Consider the following 27,136-nt stretch of genomic DNA (forward strand, 5'->3'; position numbering starts at 1 on the left):
AAAAAGGAAAGGTGGATTTAACGGTTGTCCTGAGCAATCCCCTTGCGTTGAAGTGTGTTTCAGCAGACGCGACGGTCCTATGGGAGATTTCAGATCCCCTGGGGACCGAAGGTAGAGTGGAGCACAAGGGTCAGGTCTTCCTGAGACCCACCACTGTCGGATTGAATGATCCTCCTGTTTAAGGCAAGGTTTGGCCTAGGGATGCCACTTTAAAATTGGTTACATCCTCACTGCGGGAACTGTAAAGGAACAGTCTGCAGTCCACATCGGGGGCCTCTTTTTCAAGAATATGTGAGTGATTTTTACAATACTGTCTACATTCATCTACAGGTATATTTGTATTTTATAATACTTTAATTTAAATATGATGGTGGATTTTGTTTGTGGTCGGAACTATTTCCTAGGATAACCTCAAGGATAACCTTAGCTCCATCAATAAGCCATTGATTTATTGTGGACAAATATTACTGACGTTAAAAGTGTCATTTATCTAATTTCAGAGTAGACTAAGAGAATAACCCCATCAATTCAGTACAGTAAATTCTAATGTACGGGTTTTGATTCTTATAATTAGTATTGTTTTATGGGATCAAAATGTCGAACACCCAAAATGAACTTAGCCTACATTTAACTAAATGAAATATCTCACTCAGTTCTGTGCAATGGTCAAGATATTTTCCAGTGGTGGAAAAAGTACCCAATTCATACTTGAGTAAAAGTAAAGATACCTTAATAGAAAATGACTCAGGTAAAAGTAAAAGTCACATGGTAAAATACTACTTGAGTAAATATACTGAAGTATCAAAAGTAAAAGTATAAATTATTTCAAATTTCTTGTATTAAGCAAATCAAACGGCACAATTGTCTTGTTTTTATTTTATTTATGGATAGCCAGGGGCAAACTAAAACACTCAAATATAGTTTACATATTAAGCATTTGTGTTTACTGAGTCCGCCAGATCAGAGGCAGTGCATGAATTGGACCATTTTCCTGTCTTGCTAAGCATTCAAAATGTAACGAGTACTTTGGGTGTAAAGGAAAATGTATGGAGTAAATAGTACATCATTTTCTTTAGGAATGTAGTGAAGTAAAATGTAAAGTTGTCAAAAATTTTAATCGTAAAGTACAGATACCACAAAAACTAGTTAAGTAGTACTTTAAAGTATTTTTACTTAAGTACTTTACACCACTTATGTGTACATGATATTATGTAATATGGTATGATTTTATTTGTTTGGATAATCGTGAAGTTGATATAGGTTTTGTTTTTAACGGTTCATAAATAATTATGTGACTCCTTCCATACTGAACTGTGACCAAGTTAGTATAGGCACTTTTCGACCCTATTGCCTGAGTGGACTTGATTTCATATTATTATATGACATAATATAATTCCAAATGGAAAAGTACATCATTTTTTACAGTACATCATTTTTTATAGCCTATTTAAGGGTGATTTATAGTCCTGCATAAACCTGTAAAATATGTGATTGACATGATGGGTATTATTGTGGTTATATGTAGTCAAAATGTATCCTAGAATCACAATATTGCTGTTATTTTCTATTATTGACGTTTATTGTTGAGTTTTTATTTATTTATTTATTTGATTTGAATAGGCCTAAGTCTACATATAGTAAATCAGTCAGTGCACTGTTCCTCACTATAAGTTAATTGGGAAAAATGGCTAACATTTCAATTATATTATAGTTTCTCTTGTTGTACTTTTGTAGGCACATAGAATCCCTGACATTTTAAAAATGCCAGCCTTCAAAGAGATGCTGGTTTTCCCAGTGCTTCTAGCTCTCGTTGGATTGACCAAATGCCAGGAATTACCAAGTAAGTAGGCCCTACCATAAGACATTTTCTTTCCTGTTAATTGAGCATCTAGTAATAGTGGTTGATTGATTTACAGCTTTTCTCAAGACTGTGTCTATGTTTTCTTTCTGTCTAATGTTGGCAAAGTTGGTAGGTGCGGGAACTTATGAACAGTGGTCTATGCAATGCAATATAAATTGATCTTCTATCTCTTGCATAACCAGCAGGCAGCAGCACTGGCACATAAAACCATTGCACTCTCAGAAGAACACACATCCTTCCCCTCTTGAGTATTTCCTGCAGTCAGTCTGTGATTTAGGCTTAATAGAACGTATCACTACCAACCCTAACTGACGTCATTGTAAAGTCACAAAAACATCCAGGCTTCCCTTTTTCTGAATGAAATGACACCCATAGAAGTAGGAATTCGAATAATTTAATAGGAATTCTAGGATGACACTCTTAAACTGTGGGAGTGAGTGTCATGATAGTCAATGAAATTAATGTTGTGCCAAGTGTAATGTCCTTTTGTAGTGAGTAATCAATCACACTGTTCTATGTGACAGTTACTGCAAATCAACACTGATTGAACAAATAACTATTTCACAAAACTTTAGATTGACAAAGTTTGCTGCTGTTGAATACCAGGAACATGAATACCAGTAACATGAATACCAATAACATGAATACCAGTAACATGAATACCAGGAACATGAATACCAGGAACATGAATACCAGGAACATGAATACCAGTAACATGAATACCAGTAACATGAATACCAATAACATGAATACCAGTAACATGAATACCAGTAACATGAATACCAGTAACATGAATACCAATAACATGAATACCGGAGCGTCCAGACATGAATACCAGTAACATGAATACCAATAACATGAATACCAGTAACATGAATACCAGTAACATGAATACCAGGAACATGAATACCAGGAACATGAATACCAGTAACATGAATACCAGGAACATGAATACCAGTAACATGAATACCAGTAACATGAATACCAGTAACATGAATACCAGTAACATGAATACCAGTAACATGAATACCAGTAACATGAATACCAGGAACATGAATACCAGTAACATGAATACCAGTAACATGAATACCAGTAACATGAATACCAGTAACATGAATACCAGTAACATGAATACCAGTAACATGAATACCAGGAACATGAATACCAGGAACATGAATACCAGGAACATGAATACCACATGCCCTCCCCCACTGCACTGTGTAACCTAATGTGTGACTTTTTAAATGATGTGTTTCATCCAGATCCTCATCATTCATTGTCTTACTTTAATCCTCAACCCTTTGAACATCACATTGGTGAAAAACTGAGCTGCATGTTTTTACTCTGAGGTTATGACATGCTGGAGGAGTTCCGTGTATCTAAGTCCAGAGGGGTGAGGAAAGTGGTTGGATCTGAACCTGATTCAGCGGCCTACCGTGTGAACCCCGCCATCCACCTGCGCAAAACCATGAGGTACTGTCTGCACGCACACAGTGAAGCCAAATGGATTTGAATAGACTGGAATTTGATGAGGATTAAAAATAAAACGTATATTAAGATGTGCATTCAATCTCAGAGGATAACAGTAAAACATGATAACACAGGAAAACACTTATCTCCAAAGTGGTCCGGAGCAGAATTTTCCTGATATTCAAACTGAACACACAGGCCTTCAATAGACCAGGGGTACATCTACTAGGGCACAACATTGTGGAACTTGTTGTTATAGAATAAGACATGCGTCACTAACATGTAGATTAAGTCATCATATTAGCTCTATTCATGGTGTTTCTATCTGCGACTTCCAGTATGTTGAACCCTGCTTAAGGAGATCCGGGTGCTCTTCCTCCATCAATATGTGATAAAAAAAGTCCAGACTTTGTCATTCCTCCTCACTGATGGTGAATAATGATGTTTATCTTATGGTTTCCTACTTTCCTCGGATGTGAGCTAGCCAAAGTGAGCTAAGACCATGCACCCAAATGAGAGGTCTAATAGCGATGTGTATCATTTCTTCTCGGCCCCTTTGCCAGTGGGGTTTCCGCCATTTTTCCAATCAGTGTAATTATGCCCACCTTCAAACAACAAATTTGATTTCCTCTTCGGCACGAAAAACCAAAACATTTGCCTTTGCTTCATCACTTGATAGTCACCAGTGGACAGCTGGTGGAACACCACTGGAATTTCATTGTCATCACAATGGATGAATATAGCAGTTGATTCTTTGTCGATTAGCATAATGACGTGCTGTTAGTCAAAACGCATTATGAGTCATATTAGTGTATCAGCCTATCATCCTGGGTTTCCTTTGAAAATAAAGACATCATCGTTCAATTGGAAAAGGCAAGGATTTTCCACAACTATCCTCAAACCCTGATTGACACTTTCTTGGCATAGATATGCTACACACTCAGCTATTTGTTTTCTTATTTACGCTGTCTGTCTCCTGGTTGCTGGGAGGCACTGAACATCAGTAGTTCATCTGTATTTTCCTTCTCTGTTTTGTGGCCAGCAAAGCTGTCCTCAATCAACCTTCCATGCCTGACAACTAACAAATGTTTATATTGAGTAGCAGAAGTGCGTTACTGTACATCAAATACAAAGTACAGCATCAAAAAGGCAACAGGAATGATTTGCCCTGACAGGAAACCAGAGAGGGAGAGAAGAGGGTATATAAAATTAGGTTGTGCAACAGGCCTGTTGTGATTGAAAACATTGATGGTAGGTTGAATGAGCTTCATTTTCCAACTAGGGCTTTGAAACCACGAGCAGAAGTTTAAAAGCAGTGGGATAAGGTATCCAACGTTAAGCTTGTGAAACACTGATTCTGTTGTTTCATTTACATTTACATTTAAGTCATTTAGCAGACGCTCTTATCCAGAGCGACTTACAAATTGGCGGATTCACCTTATGATATCCAGTGGAACAACCACTTTACAATAGTGCATGTAAATCTTTTAAGGTATTTCTATACTTTTAAAGTATTTCATCATTTTATTCAAAATACAATTACACTACAAATGCCAGTGCTTGTTCTGCATGAAAATATGATGTAATGTTTTCAACTATATTAAGTGTCTCCTAATACCCCATGATTGTCGTGCCACAGCGATGTGTACCCCGACGGCCTGCCCTCCGACTACTCCGTCATTGCCACGTTTAAGGTGACGAAGGACGCCGCCAAGAGGTCCTGGAACTTGTGGCAGGTCAGCGACCCCGATGGACGTGAACAGGTGGGCCTCCGTTTTCAGGGTGACACACGCTCTCTGGACTTCTACTACACCAGCCCCCATGGCACCCAGATGCTACGCACCTTCCACCGGGTGGACAAGCTGTTTGATGGAGAGTGGCACAAGCTGGCGCTGCAGGTCAAGGCCGATAAGGTCAAGTTGCTGGTGGACTGCGAGGAGGTGAGCGTGGAGCCCATCGATGATCCTAGACCCGTCATCCGCCAGGGTTACACCTCTATCGTGAAGAGGGCTGTGGGAGATCGCTCCGCCTCAGTAAGTTCTGTGCTGTTCAAACCAAATCATGCTGGGTTTCCTACAGTATTTTGCAGTTGTGTCTATGAATTGATCAATGCTCCATTGTCAATTCAGCGTTCATATGAAAGCCCACTGACCACAATGATCTTGTGTCCTGGTACTGTAGGTAGACCTCCAGCAGATGGATGTGTCCTGTGATCCAGAGAAGGCCTACTCAGAGGGCTGCTGTGAGCTCTCCAGTGTGGTGAGTTGGGTGTGACTGCCAGCAGGTTCATGTTCGTCAGTGACAGATATGTACAGTACAGTGTGTCTTTAAATCCAGCCTCTTTTCTCATTGTCTCCCATAGCAGTGACTACGTTCTCCTCCCAAATGTGTGTTGTCTCTAGGGAGTGGGGAACAGGGCAGAATAACAATTTCTGTCTCTGCAGATGGACTGACTAATCAAGTTCTCTACTATTCTATTCTGTTTAGTGTGGAGGGCATGCTGAGATTGGCCTGACAGCAGGAAGGGCCACCTGTAAGTGTATGCACGGACAGCCTGGCAACCAGGGACCCCCAGGACCGAAGGTGACTACTAGGCCCATTACAGTTCCCATAACAGCACCACTGCTTTGAATAATGAGCTGAGAGCCATTAGCCTGGTGGTCTAGTCTGTTCGGTCTGCTGTTAGCCAACTCCTCTGTGTTCGTTCATTGGCAATGATAGATAAAAGAGTTGGTTACAGCACATACAGTATTGGACCAGGCTGGAGAGCCAACTTGGCATGGCTGGGTTGCAGTCCAGGCTAATGCTAACTACTCCAACTGTCTCCTTCTGCAGGGTCACAGAGGTCTCCCAGGCAACACAGGAGAGCCAGGAAGACTAGGCAACTGGGTAAGGGCATTACAGCACAACTCTCACTACAGTGTTAAGTTGAACTTTGTTTAGTGAGGGTCAACAACTTAGAACAATAATGAGTGCTAATTGTCATTCAGAATGTATGTGCTCTGTTGATGTTGTGGCTTTTACAGTGACAGACATTTAGATGTTGGGCTATAGATCCCAGATTGACTACAGAGGTTGGTACAGTGTAAAGAGTTAAATTGAACTGCGTGTGAATGAAATAGGAAAACCCCTGCTTGCGGGACAGCAGTGAAGTTGTGGAAAATACAATGGAAACATAACTGAGAGACAGCACGATGGGAACAGAAGCAGAAACAGGGAACACCGCACGATAATGGACGTGAAGTGGAAGTGATAATATGACTTTTAGATCAATATGGCAAAGCATCATAGACTGTCTGGTTTCACTTAAACATTAGGAGATTCATACTTAATAGAATTAATCTGAATTTGACAGATCCTCAGCCAGTGAAAGCAGTCAGTTGAGTAATATTCTAATAATGAATGTTGTATTACTTATTACAGTGGCTTGTTATGTTCTCATACATGTGAATCATTGTTTCGTCATCATTTCATCTTCATAGGGATCATAGTCATTATTTCATCATCACAGTCATCATTTCATCATCACAGTCATCATTTCATCATCACAGTCATCATAGTCATTAGCGTCATTCTACTGCCCTTCATTTACATAGCACTCAGCGCTCTAAAGGAATAATGCTTTGTCATTGTCAGAAAAGTGGAGAGAGTTGAGAACAGAACACCTCTTAAAATACAATAGAGAACCATCCAGAGCAGAGCAGAGGACAACATGTTTACTATGCAGTTTAATTAAAGGATATGGCATACTCACTGCATCAGGATTCAATTACATGTTTGACCATGTGAACATAACCCTCCCTGCTTATAGGCTTCAGGCAGTAGACATGATTAGTTCCATTTGAGCATGAGTTACAGGTGTAGGATCTTAATTTGAACCAGTTTGCTACAGCAGGAAAATAATCCTGCAGCAACAGGAAATGTCAATTATTATGATCATTATAATTAATGGACATTTTTGTAGAGGTTTATACATTTCATCAGAAGGGAAAATCAAGTCTGAAATGTCAAAGTGGAAATTACAAACTTCAGAAGCCTTTTTAAACCAATACACTACATGGTAAAAATGTCCTGCATTGCAGGAAGGTTGTCATGCAACAGGGTGATCAAATAAAGATCCTACATCTGTAAGACTAATTTACCTCTTTGATGTAGCAGCTCCAGCTCTTGGTGGTATGCTGGAGCCACAACTCAGAGAACAGAGAACATGTGACTAATAGTGTGCAGGGCTTCTATTGGGTCTTCAAAGACAGACGACTTGTCTTGTACATGAGAAATGAGTTGTTGGCTTGGCATATAACATGCCCTTTTGGCTGGAGAGACTCTGGGTAAAAATTGCCCATATACTATGCAAAGCGCACACACACACACGCATGCGCTCTCATACACACACACACACACACGCCCACACACACAGACACACAGACACACACAAATGGCCATGCTGGGTACTCACTCACAGACAGGCGGATGAGGGGCACAAGCTGTTTATGGAGCTCAGTTGGGGGCCAAAATCTGTCTTCTCAGACTCAGTGGAGCCCTCACCTCCTGCCAGTACGTAAGTCACAGAGAACGACCATGTTTACTGCCACCCCCGCTGGCGCCTGAGGAGGGCATTTCCTGGCTCAGATATATATGTACTGTCCGTCGCGGTGGGTGGTCCTTCCATTAGTCCCCTGCTACACACTAATCGCTTTTAAAAAAAACGGTAAAGTTGTAAAGTTCACGGTCATGCTTCTGGATAAAGCGTCTATCATCTCCAAGGTTAGGCTCTTAGCAGCTGACATAGGGTGGTCTGAGGTGAAATGGTTAAATGAACTAGTGCCATGGCACAGAGGACTGTTGGTCTTGTTCAATGGTGTTGGTTGACTAAGTGGAATATCCCCAATTCATAGGCCAACACGTTGTCTTATATGAGTGAGGATGTGGAAATTTGTGTGGAAACACTAACAGAATAAATGTTTCAATTTTCCCTTAACTAAGACATATCTTTCCTCGGGTCATAAATTGTGGCCTACATTGTGTTAACACTAACTCCGTGTTTCAGTGGCTCAGCCTGTCGCTCACTAATAAGACCTTCGGTCTAAAGTAAACATTTGACACATCATTATGATCATCATGTATTACTTGGATCCCCTAATAGCCCATGTTCAGATTTCCTCCTTCAAGGAAATGTTACGGTTATTATCATAGCTTCAAGCGCTTGGATATAAATTGTATGTTCCATTTGAAGGCCACAATGAAATGCATATACCTTACTGTGATGCCCACACACTTGACAGATTGGGAAACTCCAATGTGTTGATCCAGTGTCTAATGTGTTTATAGCATCAGTCAGAGACACATTCCGCCGGCCAAGACTACTGCATAACAGTCACAATGGACAGCTGGGAGACGTTGCTCTAGTTCAGCCATGACATAATTGATTATTTCACATCTAATTAAGTTCAGTATTCTGCTTTTACATGAACACTGTGTGAAACTGAAAAATAGGAAAGTCCCTGCGCTGAGCTTGTGTGTCCTACATGATGCGAGAGCACATTTGACTAGAATTACATATTTTTTATGTATCTTGGCTAATCTGGTTTTCCGCCTGCTATACAGCTCACACTGTCTCCCTCCCAAGTCTCTTTTGTAACTAATTCAAACTTCTCTTCTGTTGCAGGGAGGTATGGGACAGACAGGTGACTATGGCCACGTTGGAGAGCCAGGTCCTAAGGTAAGACCCGACATCTAACCCCGACCTGTATCAGATATGTGTCTGTCTGGTTGAGTTGTCACAAGTCATTTGTATTTATTACGGATCTCCATTAGCTGCTGATGTACTTCCTGGGGTCCAGAAAAATTAAGGCAGTTTATATCATTTTAAAAACATTACAATACATTCACAGATTTCACAACACACTGTGTGCCCTCAGGCCCCTACTCCACCACTGCCACATATCTACAGTACTAAATCCATGTGTACAGTATGTGTGTGTATAGTGCGTATGTTATCGTGTGTGTGTGGATAACAATAACCTGTCTCCCTCAGGGCATTGCAGGAATCAGAGGGAACAAGGGGATGAGAGGACTTCATGGCCTTGATGTAATCCACCCTCAAACACATATCCATAATCTCTTTAGCTGGTCTCTGGTGTCACAGTGCAGATTAGTGCTAACGAGCTACTGTGTTTCAGGGCGACAGAGGTCCCAAAGGTCTGAAGGGATTACATGGCGCCGGGGGCTTCAAGGTAGGTTGTGTTGTCCTTCGTAATGGATGATAGGGTCTCTTCAAATCCCATAGGCTTCCATTAGGTGTGTCAAACGCAGCATTGTGCACATTGCAGAACCATACATATACTGTATATAGAGTACATATGGCTCTGAGCATATGTAGTCAAGTTGAAAAGTAACACATTTTTTTTGCTTTTCATGAGTGTGTTATTTTGCTGAGTGCCGTGCTTGTTCTATTTAATAGAAGATTAAGAGGGTCTCATTTTAATGTTTTAATAATGATTCCAGGGAACTCAGGGGTCACCTGGAGAGCTGGGTGAGACCGGAGTACAAGGAGAAACGGTACGTCTTTCTAAAGATGGGAGACAGGCTTCATTTAGACAGCAGCCCAATTCTGATCTTTTTCCACAAATTGGTCATTTGACCAATCAGGTCAGGTCTTTTACCAAAAATATCAGAATCAGACTGCCTGTGTAAATGCAGCCATATTGCAGTATACTAGTGATCAATCCCAATTGTCATTGGTTTTATCATCATTGACTAACTTCTCTGTCTTCTTGAAGGGTGATCCAGGTCCACTTGGATATGAAGGAATTCCAGGATATACAGGAGTGAAGGTGAATATAATTTAATCCACCAGAAACTCTTATTTTTCCATGGTCTCTCCTATGAATTATTACATTTTCAATAACATTTTATGCTTGTATTGTTTGTAGGGAGAAGAAGGGGCCTCCGGTGTTGAAGGACCTCCTGGGCCACAGGGAAAGCAGGTATGTTAAGAGCCACATCACACATGTTCACACCAAACCCCACTTGTAATAAAAGTAATAATAATACTGTATCTACAACCCAGTGTTAATTTTGGCACTCTTTTTTAGATTTACTCTAGTCTTACACGGAACCCAAATCGGCTGTGCGCCTGCGCCATCGTGCATAAATGTACTTTGTCCCCCCACACCAAACGCGATCAGGACACACAGGTTAAAATATCAAAATAAACTCTGAACCAATTATATTAATTTGGGGACAGGTCAAAAAGCATTAAACATTTATGGCAATTTAGCTAGCTAGCTTGCACTTGCTAGCTAATTTATAATTTTTAGCTAGCTTGCTGTTGCTAGCTAATCTGTCCTGGGATACAAACATTGAGTTGTTATTTTACCTGAAATGCACAAGGTCCTCTACTCCGCCAATTAATCCACACATAAAACGGTCAACCAAATAATTTCTAGTCATCTCTCCTCCTTCCAGGCTTTTTCTTCTCTTGACTTTATATTGTGATTGTCAACTTTCATAAATGAGGTGCATTACCGCCACTGACTTCATTCATCTTTCAGTCACCCACGTGAGTATAACCAATGAGGAGATGGCACGTGGGCACCTGCTTCTATAAACCATTGAGGAGATGGGAGAGGCAGGACTTGCAGCGCGATCTGTGTCAGAAATAGAACTGACTTCTATTTTAGCCCTTGGCAACGCAGACGCTCGTTGGCGCAAGCGAGCAGTGTGGGTGCAATAATTGAATAACATAGATTTCTACATTTATTTTGCGACACGAGCGATGTAGTCAGCCTGTTAGTCATTTTGACTAAAATATCACATTTGTATTGTCTTATTAACCTATAGTCATAGCCGCGGGAAGTAGTTTGGGGGGGTGGACAAACGTTTTTGCCAGCGCTGGTGCTGCAGACGGATATATCGGTCTGCTAATACAGGACTATTAAAGGCCCAGGGCACTACTTTTGTGAAGAAAGTATATATTTTTCAATATATATATTTATTATTATTATTATTATTTATTTTTCAGCACTCCTACTTCCTGCAGATATGCCTATAGTAAACGTAAATCACTGATTTCCATGTGCACAAACAAACATAGCCTTGTCTTACCAACAGAGATTTAACCATAACATCATCCTATTCTCTTCCCAACAGCAGAAATAGGACACACATAAGAATATGTAACAATGGCCATGTAAATTATTAATCTGGCCATGTAAATTATTAATTCAGGCTACATAGATATTACATACAAAACAAACAGACTCATACAATGTCTATGTTTTTCTCTCCCTTGAGTATAGAAAAGTAGGCTGTCTTTGAATTTGTAGTCTCACTCAAACCTCCCACTTTTCCCACAAACGTTTTATATACATGTTCTGTAGCCAACGTAGCCAAGTCTTTCTCTTTTCCTCAGAGAATATTGCTTGATTCTAGCCCTTAGGCTACCGTTCAAAAGACATGCCACTACGTTTCTTTCTTTATATCGAGCATTTGCCGGCCGCATTTTACATTCATAAAGCATATTTCAGGCTGTTATAAAACTAGGGTACTTGCGGACCAGACCATTAACCATTCGTTCAGGCTACACCTTGTCCAGTCATGTCACCTCATAGCTAGCTATAGCTAACATTTTGGAACATTCAGATATAAATATGCTATGTAGAACAAATATGTCTCTCTGACATGTTGAATAAGGAATAACGTTGGCTCAATTCATTGGTGGACTCAGACTCGAGCACAGGGGACTTGGGACTCGATTCGGACTCGAGGTTTAGTGACTCAACTACATCACTGGGTGAAACAGTCATTAGATCCTGTTCAATGTCATTAATAGTGCTTATCACTGAAAGCTCTCAATCTCTCGAAATACTCTTGTCCAGTCCACTTAGTAGTCAGATTTTAGGAACAGAGATCATTTTTGTCTTATCTCATTTTAGTCAACAGTTTTTCAGGGTCTATTTAGTCAGTTATAGTCTCGTCAATTGTCACTGAAAAACAGGTGTTTGATGAATATTTGAGTCACTATTCACTAGTTTTTGATGAAATTAACACCGCTACTACCCATAAACCAATTTTAAATTCACTTTCTGCCACCTGCCAAGCCTTCATGCACACACACAGAGAAATTAATAAAATGTTATGTTGAGACGAGGCCATGGCGGAAAGATATGTTTTGGCACTTCGGCTCTTTCCACAAACTGCATTAGTACCTGTGGCCAGGTTTGGGATTAGTTTTAAGTATGCAAACCATAGCAACACAACAAATTGGGTTAGTAATGGTAGCACTTTCAACCCTGTGATTTCCTAGAGGGAGGACCATCTGCAGGTCAGCTAACAAGGCAAGAACTATCTTTCAAATGTCTCCTAATTCCACTGTAGATGAAGACGTCCTTAGTGAAACATTAAAACATCTCCGGTCACAACAAGCAGGAACAAATTGACAGGAAAGTTGGTCTCATTTCAGTGAAATAGAATAAACATGTGGTTTGTCTTTACGTTGTCTTGGCAGGGTGTTGTAGGTGATCCTGGAGAGTCAGGAGCTGCTGGGGAAAAGGGAAAACCTGTACGTATGGCACCTAATCGCATCTCTCATTTCTAAACATGCAAACAGTTCCTCCTCCACTGTACATTATTCACCAACAACAACAATATATATTTACAGCATATGCAGTATACAAAGACGTACATTACATAAATTACATATATACACACACACACATATATATCAGTGATAACAACAGTCTCATTACTCAACTTGTTTGTCAACACCAGGGAACCCAAGGATCAAAAGGAAGATATGGCACCATTGGACAAAAGGTGAATTATTCTGACTGAAATGTACATTTCAATCTCAGAGATGAACAAGTGTGGGCAAACTTTTAGTAACATCAATAACAACATATCTCCACAGGGCATTATAGGAGATCCTGGTTTGCCCGGGAGAGATGGGGACATGGGAATAGAGGTAGGCTCACTGTCTTTCATCATCCATGTTGCTGTTTACACTAGCAATAATATAAATAAGAAATGCCATTTAGCAGACGCTTTTATCCAAAGCGGCTAATGCTTTGACCTTGTGTATGGTGTACATTTAGGACATCCGCATGAGGCACGATGAATGTAGACCCTATCTATTGTCTGTATCTGATCTGTGCTATCCTCCATCCCTTCTCAAGGCTTACCAAGGACCCCAGGGCCCGGAGGGCAGAAACGGACAATTCGGAATAATGGTAACAGAACTATCTCATGAAACAAACAATAATTTTTCATTAATTTGATTCATATACGGTAATAAAGGTATGTGGGTTTTACCCTCAACAGGGAGAGAAAGGAATGCTGGGGCCGGCAGGGGAGATGGGGCCTCAAGGCCAAACGGTAAGTACAGTTGGCTTTCACATCTTCACACATCTCACTTTACGGAGCCATTGCATTTTGCATCGTCATAATAATGTGGCCGGTGACACTTTGCTTCTTGAAAGTCCAATATCTTGAAACCTTGACTGCTGACATGCAAAACATTTTGGGAATGTATCAACAGTGCACCAATGAAAAAAAAATATATATATTATTTTTTTGAGTGGAGTTTCCCTTTAAGAGAAAAGAAAGTAGTCCCTCTGCTAAATGTAAGACCTGTTCCTCTCTCCAGGGCCCCAGAGGTTATAAAGGATCAGCAGCAAAGCCAGGAAGACCTGGATTTATTGGACCCCCAGGACCCGTCGTGAGTGTTCCGGATGACTCTTTGTAAACTCTTTGAAATACAAGTTAATTCTCTCCAAACCACTAAAACATGTTATTTCTCGAACAGGGGCATGTGGGAGTAGCTGGCCGGCCAGGCCCCAAGGTAATCAACTTTATTCACCTACTGTACTGCTAGAAGAGTAACATGTAGGGAGTAATGAAGTGTGTTAGGACTTGATTAATGAAGTCAAGTGTCAAGACATTAATTAATCAGTCTACACCTCAATAACATTACATTGTCTGTGATATCAAAGCTAAGGTGGAACTGGAACCAATACCTATATAAGTGCTAATGAGTTCAGATGACGTTCTTCAGATTTTTACATAAAAGCACATCTTCGAAATGAACTGACTTGATAATGAGTCTTGCTACTGTATTCAACACAGTACCAACACTAAACACAGTCACAAAGAGGTCAAATTAAACACTAGCCTAGGGGTAGTCAACTAGATTCAGCCACAGACGATTTTTGGAGGAGCGGATGGTCCGGAGTCCACATCTACAGTAAGACAACAACTAAGCCATTTCTTTTTATACATGGGATTACTTCGGAACATATTTACTAAATTTAACTCATTTTAGCCAAATTCCGGGTGATTTTACAGTCTTTTAGAGCAAACCAACCCCCCTATTTGAAGAACAAAAATCACTGGAGGGCCGCCTTTTGCCAATCGCTGCACTAGATCAATATCCAGAGATGTACACAGACAAAATATATGACCTGTCCTTTCTGGTCATTTTATTGAGCAGCCTGATACAATGGTTAGGTTACTGCTGCGAGTTCTTGTGGTTTCATGTGTCACCACTGAGAGATCTTCTGTAGCCCGCTACCCCCCATTCACCTGTCAACAACCCCATGTCAACCCCCATGACCAGGGCGGAACAAACAAACAAGCGTACGATTCACTTAGTTCTCCCCACCTGATTGGATATCCTGTTCTCTCGTGGCATGTTCACTAGCTGTGACACATTGGCTTTCCCAGAGCCTTGGCTCTTCATCCAGAATATCCTATTCTCTCCCCATCTGGACCGGAAGTTAACGTTGGTGCTAAACTTCCCCCAGGAGTCTGTTCACAGCCTGTTCTAGCTATTTAATTGGCTGCTGATACCAAACTCAAAGCTTGCTTTGTACTATGTGGTCTGGATGGGACCTGTTATAAGTGTTTACAGGATGGTTTTCTTACAATCCTTTCAATCACAAGTGCGTTATTTGTTATACAATCAATGCGTCTTTTTATGCATTAGGAAACATTCTTTCACGGTGTTAAACAACAGTCTCCCATGCAGAGTTAGAACAATGCAGATTCCATAGAACCCCTGATGTAGTTAGATCAAACGTCTGACTTTCAACTCGTTTTTGAGGTTTGATCTTGTCTGATGTGAGACAATCCCCACTGTACTGCAGTGCATAGCATCACTCCATGTTGGCTGCAACATTAGTTGGCTCGTAGTGGCGTCAGACTACAAAGTGTGTGTGAGTAAAACCATGGGCTTCTCTGTTCTCCTTCCAGTGTCAGCTCTCAAATCAGAATAGAACCTATTTCAAGAGCCTTTCGTGCTGGCTTTAAAAGCGCTGAAAAGGCTCAACGGATTAGGAAATGTATCAATGGATTATAAGATGTAAATCATTATTTGTACAAACCTTTTACTCGAAAGTCTGAATCATGTTATTTCATTTTATTATACACACAACCTCAATAATGCTTAATAAAACATAAAAAAATCTAACACTTTCCCAGTAACACTAAATAGAGTTAGACATCAGACAGATACAGAGTATACATTTTATGCAGACTGATACATTTAAGCAGACGCTCTTAACCAGATCCATTTACAGAAGTGACAGATTTTTCATGTAGTCATCTCAGGGATTTGAACCAGCAACTTTTCAGTTACTGGCCCAATGCTCTTAACTGCTAGGCTACCTGCCACCCCATAGACACATGGATACATAGTCTAAAGGAAGACACGGAGTGGCCTGCTGTTAAAAACATAGAGCATGTTGGAACATTAGGTCCCCTATAAACCAAAGTAGTTTTTGCAGTATTTCTGAAGTACATGTTCATTTGACATTTGCCATCCATCAGGACAGAGGCAAAGGACTCTGGAGACACACACACACACACACACACACACACACACACACACACACACACACACACACACACACACACACACACACACACACACACACACACACACACACACACACACACACACACCCTGCTCCTGGATGAGAAGAAGAAGAAAGCAAATATTTGCGGGTCATCAAAGAGCAGTGGTGATGAATGGATGTGAGATAAACTCTGTCCTAAACATCAAATGAATTAGAGTCAAAGGAAATGCTGTGTTGCGTTTCAGTCCACGAGGACTACATGTTCAGACAGACAGCCTGTGAAAAAGATGCCAGGCCATTCTAATCAAGTTTTGTTTCAATTGTATCTTCCAGGGAGATATAGGCATTGAAGGGATCCAAGGTGTCAACGGTGAAACGGTACTTATACTGTTGCTTTGTTTTTTCATATACATCATTTCATTATATTAAATTGTATCTACTTCATTTTGAGCAGTAGTCACGAAGCCCAAGTTATCTAACTGCATTCACTCTGGGGTTTCTTACTTTCCACAGGGAGAAAAAGGAGAAAAAGGCCCCAAAGGCGAGGTAAGATATAGTTTCTTTGCTTTGTAGTACAATAGTCACATAAAACAAAATGGAGACAACAGTCATTGCATTAGATGGATTATAGTCAAGATCTGGATTTCTACACAGCCATATCTTATTTCTGAGACATTTTATATATATTAGCAGACACTCTTATCCAGAGAATGTAGGGTTAAGTGCCTTGCTCAAGGGAACATTATTCACTTAGTCGGCTCTGGGATTTGAACCAGTGACCTCTCAGTTACTAACCCAATGTGCTTAACCGCTAGGCTACTTGCACACAATGTCTTGTAATGCTGTGTCTAGTTGCTCTACCAAATGAGCACTGTGTGAGAGAGATTATTGTACTGGGCAGCGTACTACCTTACCTATCAGTAGCTTGTGTATGTATTACAGAACATGTCCCTTGATGCTCTGTCTGTGATCTAGGTTGGAGACGTGGGTGCACAGGGTCCCCACGGTGGTCGGGGGAAGCGTGGGCCAGGGGGCGAGCCTGGACGCACAGGCCCAGTCGGAACAAAGGGGGTCCGTGGCGATGGAGGACCAGTCGGATTTCAGGGGCCGCCAGGGCCACCGGTAAGTACAGAGACTGCCATATTCAGCAAGATCTGAAAAGGTCAAGTAACTTACTTTGTTTTGGGCGAGTGCCATATAAACGTTTGAAATCAAAGTAGGCCTATTTATTAGACTGTCTGGGTCTGAAATGGAAAAAAGGACAAAGTCAGTATTATCTTTACTCAGCTGTGACTCACATAGTAAAACACATAAAGTCACACATGCAATGGATGACTCATCAACGCCTAGTCGTCAGAGAGACTGGAACCTGCTTTCAATTGTGTTGTATAAAGAACAATACTACTGGCTCCCATCAGTGTGCATGTTACTGTAGCACTGACTGATCCATTCAAAACAAGCCACCATATTTCCAACCTGCATCGCAACAATATGCCAGCTACCAGAGGAGGCTGGTGGGAGGAGCTATAGGAGGATTGGGCTCATTGTAATGGCTGGAATGGAATCAAGGGAATGGAGTTAAACAGGAGGTTTCCATATGTTTGATGTGTTTGATACTGTTCCATTAATTCCATTCCAGCCATTACAATGAACCTGTCCTCCTATAGCTCCTCCCACCAGCCTCCTCTGCCAGCTACGTATCTTCTGCTTTGTCTTTGATAAAAGACATTTCACAGATACCCCACCCTAACCTCATCCAAGCTGTTCAGACAGACTTAGTCATTGTAGCGATTGGCATATTTAGAATTTAGTATTTGATTAGGATCCCCATTAGCGGTTGCCAAGGCAGCAGCTACTCTTCCTGGGGTCCACACAGAGATAAAACATTACATTAAACAAAACATTGTGCATTATACAAATTTATATTGCTCCATTACTACATTACAATACTACATTACATTACTAAGAATAATGTGTGGGTGTGTGTAGAATGTGTGTTTTAGAGAGTGTGTGTGTGTTTTAGAGAGTGTGTGTGTGTGTGTGTGTGTGTGTGTGTGTGTGTGTGTGTGTGTGTGTGTGTGTGTGTGTGTGTGTGTGTGTGTGTGTGTGTGTGTGTGTGTGTGTGTGTGAGTGTGTGTCTCTTCACAGTCTGCATTGTGTTTTGAGGTTGTTTTATCTGTTTTTTGAATAATGTTACTGTTAGCTTGAGTTACCTGAGGTGGAAGAGAGTTCCATGTAGTCATGGTTCTATGTAGTACTGTGTGTTTCCTAGCCTCTGTTCTGGACTTGGAGACTGTGAAAAGACCTCTGGTGAGTGTCTGAGCTGGGTGTTAACCGATTAAACAGACAGTTCGGTACTTCTAACACGTCAATACCTCTCACAAAGACCAGTAGTGATGCAGTCAATCTCTCCTCTACTTTGAGTCAGGGGAGATTGATGTTGTTAGACCATGTGTGGTATCAATGCGGTGTTGAGATTTCTTGTAAATGGTTTCTCATTAGTGTTGTTTTTTTGTGTGACTCACAGCAAGGGTTGCATTTTGTATGCCTGTAAATCTATAATGAGCCTAAACGAAATATTGCTGGCTGTGTTTTCTCACTGATCATTACATACATCCACCCATTTCCTCACAGAGCCTTGCATGCTGCTGGTTGTGCCAGCCTTGCCCAGCCTTTCCTGTTCTGTCATATTCCTTATCACGTTGTCGTTGTGATGGATGCAGTCATGATTTGTTTCCACAGGGCCCAACCCTCTCCGCACAACATGTGATTGAGGTCTGCAAGAGAGTGGTGCTGGAACAGATGTCCACCTTTGCCAACTCGGTGAAGAGGACGTGTGCCGCCGTGTGCCCACTCTACGGAGACATCCCCTTGGGTGCCCCCGGTCCATCTGGACAAAAGGGACCTCCGGGACCTCCAGTGAGTGTCATATGTTAGGGGGTTACTATGCTGTCAGGTGTGTGTGTGTGTGTGTGTGTGTGTGTGTGTGTGTGTGTGTGTGTGTGTGTGTGTGTGTGTGTGTGTGTGTGTGTGTGTGTGTGTGTGTGTGTGTGTGTGTGTGTGTGTGTGAAACCCAAAGTCAATGCCTGGAATATTTCTTGTGTGATTTTTAATTGTTAGAAATCCTCTAACATCTGATCATAGTCACTGTCTGTAGGATCCCATGAATATTCATTTATAGGTCATTTTGCTCAGGAACACTGTTGAAGTGCACACTCCATACGTTATTGTGTTTCTGTGTCTCCCCGGGACAAGTAAAATGCTTACATATTGGAAGCGCTTGGAGTGAGAGAGCCGAAGTATTTGGCAGTATAGGTTGAAATGAAAACATTCAGACTTTCCATGTTCCCGTGAAGACAAATAAGAAGTCGCAGAAGAGGCACTTGCTCTGTGTTGATCGGTTCTTGGAGGGATTCACCAGTATCCCTGGAGTGGAAAGCCTTTTCCACAATTATTAAGCATTAAGACAGACTCTGTTCAGGTTTCCTAAACTAACATTTTCAAACCACAGAGTCTTTCAAGTTCATAAAGACATAAATGTCTAAAAATACTCCTGTCAAGCCCCATGTTTTGGCCTGCGATAACCTTATCATGTAAATATCTAATATTTTATCTCTGTCAAAGCTCACCTCACTTAAGAGTCTTTTGGTTGTTGTGGTTCTAGGGTGGTGATGGTATTGCCGGTGTGAATGGAGAGATCGGACAACCAGGATTCTATGGGGAGGTAGGAGACGCAGGCCAACAAGGACAGCCAGGTGAGAAATACTGTACAAATGAATGACTGCCAGAATGAAATTGATCTCAGCATTCCTTTGATGCAATATCAGAAAATGTATGTCTATATGTTAGCCATTGCTGTTCACCATGACAGTATGTTTAGATTTGTCGTTTCTATGACCTGCAACAATACAAATTTGTTGTAAAGTACACATAACTGGTTCTTATTTTGCCTACAAATATGCAAAGAAATACCATGACAACCAAAAGTTGAATGGAGCAGACGTAACATAGATAAACAGAGTCATATATAGAGAGAGTTGGGCCAATACGATTTCTATCTAAACCTTCCGAGAGCGCCACTTTCTCCTCCTTAGCCGTTGCTAAGCAATAATTGACACTTACTGTGTTGTTTATTTCTCATGGTTTTCTAAACCTATGAAGATGTCCAGTAAAAACAGATATATATACACAATTTGTTGACATGACAACACACTTCAGTTTATACCTAATGCTAATCAATAAAAATGTCTGTGGGTCATTTCATAGGGAACTATCAGAGACGTTATTGTATTGTTACATCACCAACGTTTCAAGAATAAAGGTGCTAACATGGCAGCTGTTCTAAAACCTGACCCAACTCTGTCTATATATATCGCTCTGGACATGACTAAGTATGGCATTGTGTATGTTCTCATGGGGAATTATAATGTATTGCTTTTGGGCCTAGCATGACTTCACACTTATGGTACATTCCCCCAGCCAAACTAATGAAATCAAAGAATATTTACAAGGCGTTTTTTATACATCTATCCAGTGATGATCTCAGTAACACACATGGTCGTTAATCAACATGAACAGCTTGTTCCCGTGTACCAGCTTAGTCCCAGGGGCATGCACTGTCAGGGGTGGTACATATCATGTGTTTTCCTGTTGTCCTTCTTGCTGTGAAAACATTGTGTCTGGTTCCTAGGGGATCAAGGAGATCAAGGAGATAAGGGAGCAGAGGGCCATGGTCTACCTGGCTACATCGGAGACCAGGGACCAAAGGGTAACGCAACATTTCATTCTGCTTCCTTTTTATTGTCTGAATAATGGTTTACAGCATAGCAAATGAAATCCAACAACAGCTTTGACGGGCCCAGTTCTATTGTAATCATTATATAACAACAGATGCCGGTTTCTTGGTAAGCAGATGTTGCGTCATTTCATTTTTTTGACAATGAAAAGTTGATTGGAAGTCAATATAAAGTCTATTGCAAACTCTCAAAGCCGTATAGTAGTTCGTAGGCACAGTCATTCTTTACCCACTAAAAACGAATATGCACTTCCCCTTCTTTATCCACCAGGCCAACGTGGAAGACCTGGCAGAGCCTTCAATGGCACACCAGGACGAGAGGGCGAGAGAGGCCATGTAGGCCGGCCTGGACTGAGAGGTCACCCAGGACTACGAGGAGTCCCAGGCGTGTGTCAGACCACTGGGTGCGCTTTGCTAAACAACGACACAACCAACGGATCACCTCAGAATGCACCCCAGAGGTTGAGAAGACACCCATAGGGGCAAAGAGGAAACTTTTGACCAAGCTGCATGGATGTATTATGAAAGGGAGAGAGGAGGAGAGGGGGAGAGGTGGATTAGGGAGATGTGGATTGGGAGAGAAGAGATTTTTTGTTGATAAATTTATTCAAATCAAAGTCTAAATAAATGCTTCAATGTAAATATGCATCCAATCTCCACCCTGAATGACTGAGTTACCCATTTGACTTTCTCAAATAAATCTGTTGTAGAAACTTGTACTGTTGGCCTTAAAACAACACTCCATTCTCATGGTTCATTTGAAAAAGACACCAAAAGCTACAGTATTATTTTTGTTAAAAATTCTGAAAGTTTATTTGACACATTTTATTTACACTGATCCTAGTTGTCTTCAAATATCACTGTTCTTTATAATAAAAGTCCAAAAACGATTGCTAACTTGTTTTACTACAACATTTGCTCCACTGTTTATTTTTTATGACCATATATTATTGAGCTATGTAGAATATAAAATCAAGTGTACAATTCATAATTAAACAAATTGTTCAGCAAAGTGTTTATCACAATTCTGTCGAGGCATGCTACCTACCTAAATCCGAAAGACTCAAAACCTCCCTCAAAAGGCTTACATGATACTTGCATAATAATTACCTAAAACATGTCATTCACATTTATTCCACCTCAGTTTATGGCAGCCTCTGTCATCAGTTACGCCATTGTTTAGGGCCACTATATGGCCAATGTGCTGTTAGCCAACAGTTAGTGTTATTGCTAGCAGCTATTACTAGCCAATGGTTACTACTATGGCTAGCAGCATGCTGTTAAAGCCAACTGTCTTTAATAACAGTTTGTGTCAGACAGTGAAACATCAGTTGCCATAAGCTGACATTAGCTGTGAAATGATTATGTTATTTGATTATTACGACAATGTTTTGTATGCCTTGTTTCTAGAGGGTTTAGGTGTAATCCAGAAGGCATAACACTGTTTCGTTATGAAGTAACCAACAAAATGACCTATTGTAGTGGAAAAATCTGGAGCATAAATGTGAATCATAAAGAACAGTACACATTGTGTGCCTATTTTTATTTCTCTTTCAGGCCTGGACAGCTATCGCTGCGTGCAGTGTTCTATGTCTGGTAGATTGAGGCTTGTATCTTGTTTAATTAATGAGTTGATGCGTTTTATTTTCATTCTGTAATGAACGATTTTTCACTGCCTGTATGTTTCACAAGACGTTTGCTTGTATACCTTAAGTGGAAACATATGGTTATGATTGTAGACAAACACGGAAACTAATCATAACTTCCACAACATCAACAGGTCTGTTTTCACGTTTGAGAATTCATCAACAATTGTGTTGGATGTGCTTCTGTTGCAGAATCTGTCTTTCACTCATATGCAAAATACAATCAAAATACAGTGGCAAGAAAAAGTATGTGAACCCTTTGGAATGATCTGGATTTCTGCATACATTTTACATAAAATCTGATCTGATCTTCATCTAAGTCACAACAATAAACAAACACAGTGTGCTTAAACTAATAACACACATGTTATTGTATGTTTCTTGTCTATATTGAATACATCATTTAAACATTCACAGTGTAGTTTGGAAAAGATTGGAGATTTTGGTTAGAGCTGCCCTGCCCCATAAAAAACACACACAAAATTTGACTTTGCTATTCACAAGAAGCATTGCCTGATGTGAACCATGCCTCGAACAAAAGAGATCTCAGAAGACCTAAGATTAAGAATTGTTGCCTTGCATAAAGCTTGAAAGGTTAGAAAATTATCTGTAAAAGTCAGTCCATGGTAAGACAAATTGTCTGTAAATTGAGAAATTTCAGCAATGTTGCTACTCTCCCTAGGAGTGGCCGTTCTGCAAAGACGACTGCAAGAGCAAAGTGCAGAATGTTCAATGAGGTTAAGAAGAATCCTAGAGTGTCAGCTAAAGACTTACAGAAATCTCTGGAAGATGCTAACATCTCTGTTGACAAGTCTACAATACGTAAAACACTAAACAACAATGGTGTTCATGGGAGGACACCGTGGAACAAGCCACTGCTGTCCAAAAAAAACCCATTGCTGAATGTCTGAAGGTCTCAAAAGAGCACCTGGATGTTCCACAGTGCTACTGGCAAAATATTCTGTGGACAGATGAAACTGAAGTTGTGTTGTTTGAAAAAATGCACAGCACACCAACATCAAAACCTCATCCCAACTATAAACTACGGTGGAGGGAGCATCATGGTTTGGGGCTGCTTTGCTGCCTCTATGGAAAAATGTATTTCCAAGTTTATCAAGACATTTTGCAGGAGAATGCAAGGCTATCTGTCTGCCAATTGAAGCTCAACAGAAGTTAGGTGATGCAACAGGACAACAACCCAAAATACAAAAGTAAATCAACAACAGAATGGCTTGAACAGAAGAAAATACACCTTCTAGAGTGGCCCAGTCAGTCCTGACCTCAACCCCATTGAGATGCTGTGGCATGACCTCAAGAGAGTGGTTCACACCAGACATCCCAAGAATATTGTGGAACTGAAACAGTTTTGTAAAGAGGAATGGTCCAAAATTCCTCCTGACCATTGTGCAGGTCTGAGCCGCAACCACAGAAAACGTTTGGTTGAGGTTATTGCTGCCAAAGGAGGGTCAACCTGTACTTTTTCCAACCTGCACTGTGAATGTTTACACAGTGTGTTAAAAAAAGACATGAAAAATTGTTTGTGTGTTATTAGTTTAAGCTGACTGTGTTTGTCTATTTTTGTGACTTAGATGAAGATCAGATAACATTTTATGACCAATTTATGCAGAACTCCAGGTAATTCTAAAGGGTTCACATACTTTTTCTTCCCACTGTATATAGAAAGATATATGGCAGCTAGAAATGGATGGTCTTCAGAGATAGATGGGAGGGGTTGAGGGTAGCTGAAGGCTGGAACTAAAAACAAACAAAAGATAACTAATGTAAAATATACTGTCCGTAAAATGTATATAGTATGTATAAGCTGGAAGCAGAAGCCTAAGTGTTGTTGTCCATTAGTTTACTCCAATTAGGGGATGGATGGTAGGGTTAGGGGAAAATAATAAAGAAGGAATACATATTTTAAAATAGATATTTAAAAGAATATATATACTGTATTTACAAAATATATATATGCAAATATTGGAAATTATATACAAATATATGAAAATGATGCAGACAATTACATTGATATAAGCCACAATCTATCTGCAATATTAAAGCTGATCTACCCACTAAAAAACGAACAAAACAAAACAATCTTCTTCTTCTCTTTCCTGAGTGTAAGTTAACATGAGCATGGGTTACCAGTGTTGGAAAAAGTATCCAATTGTCATACTTGAGTAAAAGTAAAGATACCTTAATAGAAAATGACTCAAAGTGAAAGCCACCCAGGAAAATACTACTTGAGTAAAAGTCTTAAAGTATTTGCTTTTACTTAAAGTATCAAAAGTATATGTATTTGCTAAAATATACTTAAGTAAAACTATAAATCATTTCAAATTCCTTATATTAAGCAAAACAGTCGGCACCATTTTCAATTTGTTTTATTTACAGATAGCCAGGGGCACACTCCAACACTCAGACATCATTTACAAACGAAGCATGTGTGTTTAGTGAATCCGCCAGATCAGAGGCCGTAGGGATGACCAGGAATGTTCTCTTGAGAAGTGTGTGAATTCGACCATTTTCCTGTCCTGCTAAGCATTCAAAATGTATGGAGTAAAAAGCACATTCTTTAGGAATGTAGTGAAGTAAAAGTATAAGTTGTCAAAAATATAAATAGTAAAGTAAAGTACAGATACCCCAAAAAACTACTTAAGCAGTACATTCAAGCATTTTTACTTAAGAATTTTACTCCACTGTGGGTTGCTATTACTATGTACTATTCTCTGTTCCAAATACCAGGCCCAGTGAATGGAGACAGAAACAGGTCCTGTTGGGGACCACATAAGGATCTCTTCGGTCTCCATGTACTTCTTTACAGTGTGTTTCCTGGCTCTTGTCTGTGTTTTTCCTTCCATATGAGAGACCCACCTAGGTGGCCATCCTATTCTCCCATCCTCTTGATGACACCTCGGCTGTGGATGCAGGCCTGCAGCATCCCGGTCTGCAGCTTTCTGTTCTGTAGTGTTCCTTCAGTTCAGAGGATGTTCTGTTCTGTCCTGGCCTATTCTCTCCATGGAAAGCCTTGTTATTATTCCACTCCGGAGTCTCTCTGTCAGCCTGATCACTCGCCTCAGCAACGCATCACACGAATCTTTGTGGCCAACCGCACAAGTGATCATGTTAATTGCCGTTTATTGCATGGAATTATAAACCATTACCGCTCCACCGATGCACAGTGCCAACAGAAAGAAGCTGGTTTGCTATGGTAAGGTTCAAAGTGAGGGTAGTGAAATAAAGTTTTAAAGAGAGGGAGATGCTTTATTTCGACCTCAGTTAACCACGAAGAACCGTTGGAATGGGCTCCGTGGATCTTACATTAACAAGCCAACAAAACTAAATGAACCTGTGTTATTGTACAAGGACTCCAAAATGTCTGAGGAAAATAGTCTGATCTTTTTTGGGGATATTTTCCCCCCTTTTTCGCGATATTCAATTGAGATCCAATCTTGTCTCATCGCAGCAACTCCTCAACGGGCTCGGGAGAGGCAAAGGTCGAGTCATGCGTCCTCCGAAACATGACCCACCAAACCACACTCCTTAACACCTGCCCGCTTAACCTGGAAGCCAGCAGCACCAATGTGTCAGCGGAAACACCGTTGAATTGACGACCAAAGGCAGCCTGCAGGCGCCCAGCCCGCAAGGAGTCGCTAGAACACAATGAGCCATGTAAAGCACCCCCGGCCAAACCCTCACGACACTGGGCCAATTGTGCGCCACCCTATAGGACTCCCAGTCACGGCCGGTTGTGACACATCCTGGGATTAAACCCAGGTCTGTAGTGACACCTCAAGCACTGCGATGCAGCGCCTTAAACCGCTGAGCCACTCGGGAGGCCAATAATAATATGATCTTATTGATGTCATTAATTATACTGAAAAGGATCAAAATAAAGAGTCGAACACTCCATATATAAACTCCCTTCTTCAGGGTGACTATACTGAACATTAATTATACCGAACAAAAATATAAACGCAACATAGGGGCGTGGATCAGAAAACCAGTCAGTATCTTGTGTGACCACCATTTGCCTCATGCAGCGTGACATACTGTATCTCCTTCACATAGAGTTGATCAGGCTGTTGATTGTGGCTGGTGGAATGTTGTCACAGTCCTCTTCAATGTCTGTGTGAAGTTAGTGGATATTGGCGGGAACTGGAAAAGGCTGTCGTACATGTTGATCCAGAGCATCCCAAACCTGCTCAATGGGTGACATGTCTGGTGAGTATGCAGCCATGGAAGAACTGGGACATTTTCAGCTTCCTGGAACTGTGTACAGATCCTCGTGACATGGGGCCCGTGCATTATCATGCTGAAATATAAGGTGATGGCGCAGGATGAATGGCACAACAATGGGCCTCAGGAGCTCATCACGGTATCTCTGTACATTTAACTTGCCATTGATAAAATGAAATTGTGTTCATTGTCCATAGCTTATGCCTGCCTATAACATAACCCCTCCACCACCGTGGGGCACTCTGTTCACAACTTTGACATCAGCAAACCG

At 40.8% G+C, this 27,136-nt stretch overlaps 1 protein-coding gene across 2 annotated transcripts; it reads left to right on the forward strand.

Annotated features, from left to right (window-relative positions):
• The first annotated feature begins 27 nt into the window (after nt 1-27).
• zmp:0000000760 (uncharacterized) lies at nt 28-21,870 on the forward strand. 2 transcript variants are annotated; one of them, XM_014180144.3, is made up of 27 exons: nt 28-330; nt 1,735-1,840; nt 3,211-3,334; nt 4,971-5,364; nt 5,513-5,590; nt 5,819-5,914; nt 6,167-6,220; nt 8,997-9,050; nt 9,366-9,419; nt 9,511-9,564; nt 9,836-9,889; nt 10,111-10,164; nt 10,264-10,317; nt 12,840-12,893; nt 13,103-13,147; nt 13,242-13,295; nt 13,507-13,560; nt 13,652-13,705; nt 13,977-14,048; nt 14,136-14,171; nt 16,519-16,563; nt 16,699-16,731; nt 17,161-17,307; nt 18,928-19,104; nt 19,850-19,940; nt 20,876-20,953; nt 21,252-21,870. In XM_014180144.3, exons 2-27 carry the CDS (start codon nt 1,762-1,764, stop codon nt 21,458-21,460), a joined length of 2,298 nt encoding a protein of 765 aa, XP_014035619.1. In that variant the 5' UTR covers nt 28-330; nt 1,735-1,761; the 3' UTR covers nt 21,461-21,870. The 2 variants fall into 2 exon arrangements, with proteins under 2 accessions (XP_014035619.1, XP_014035618.1); XM_014180143.3 differs by having other exon boundaries at nt 28-291.
• Nucleotides 21,871-27,136: the final 5,266 nt, after the last annotated feature.

Source organism: Salmo salar, chromosome 28, assembly GCF_965601325.2.
Source record: "Salmo salar chromosome 28, fSalSal1, whole genome shotgun sequence".
Classification (NCBI taxonomy): Eukaryota; Metazoa; Chordata; class Actinopteri; order Salmoniformes; family Salmonidae; genus Salmo; species Salmo salar.

Excerpts from the sequence above, each read along its gene's own strand:
- zmp:0000000760 (XM_014180144.3), top strand. The coding sequence starts at position 1,762 with ATGCCAGCCTTCAAAGAGATGCTGGTTTTCCCAGTGCTTCTAGCTCTC. Across the intron at positions 5,915-6,166 it reads AGGGACCCCCAGGACCGAAG|GGTCACAGAGGTCTCCCAGG; the intron begins GTGACTACTAGG and ends CTCCTTCTGCAG. Across the intron at positions 14,049-14,135 it reads TTGGACCCCCAGGACCCGTC|GGGCATGTGGGAGTAGCTGG; the intron begins GTGAGTGTTCCG and ends TTTCTCGAACAG.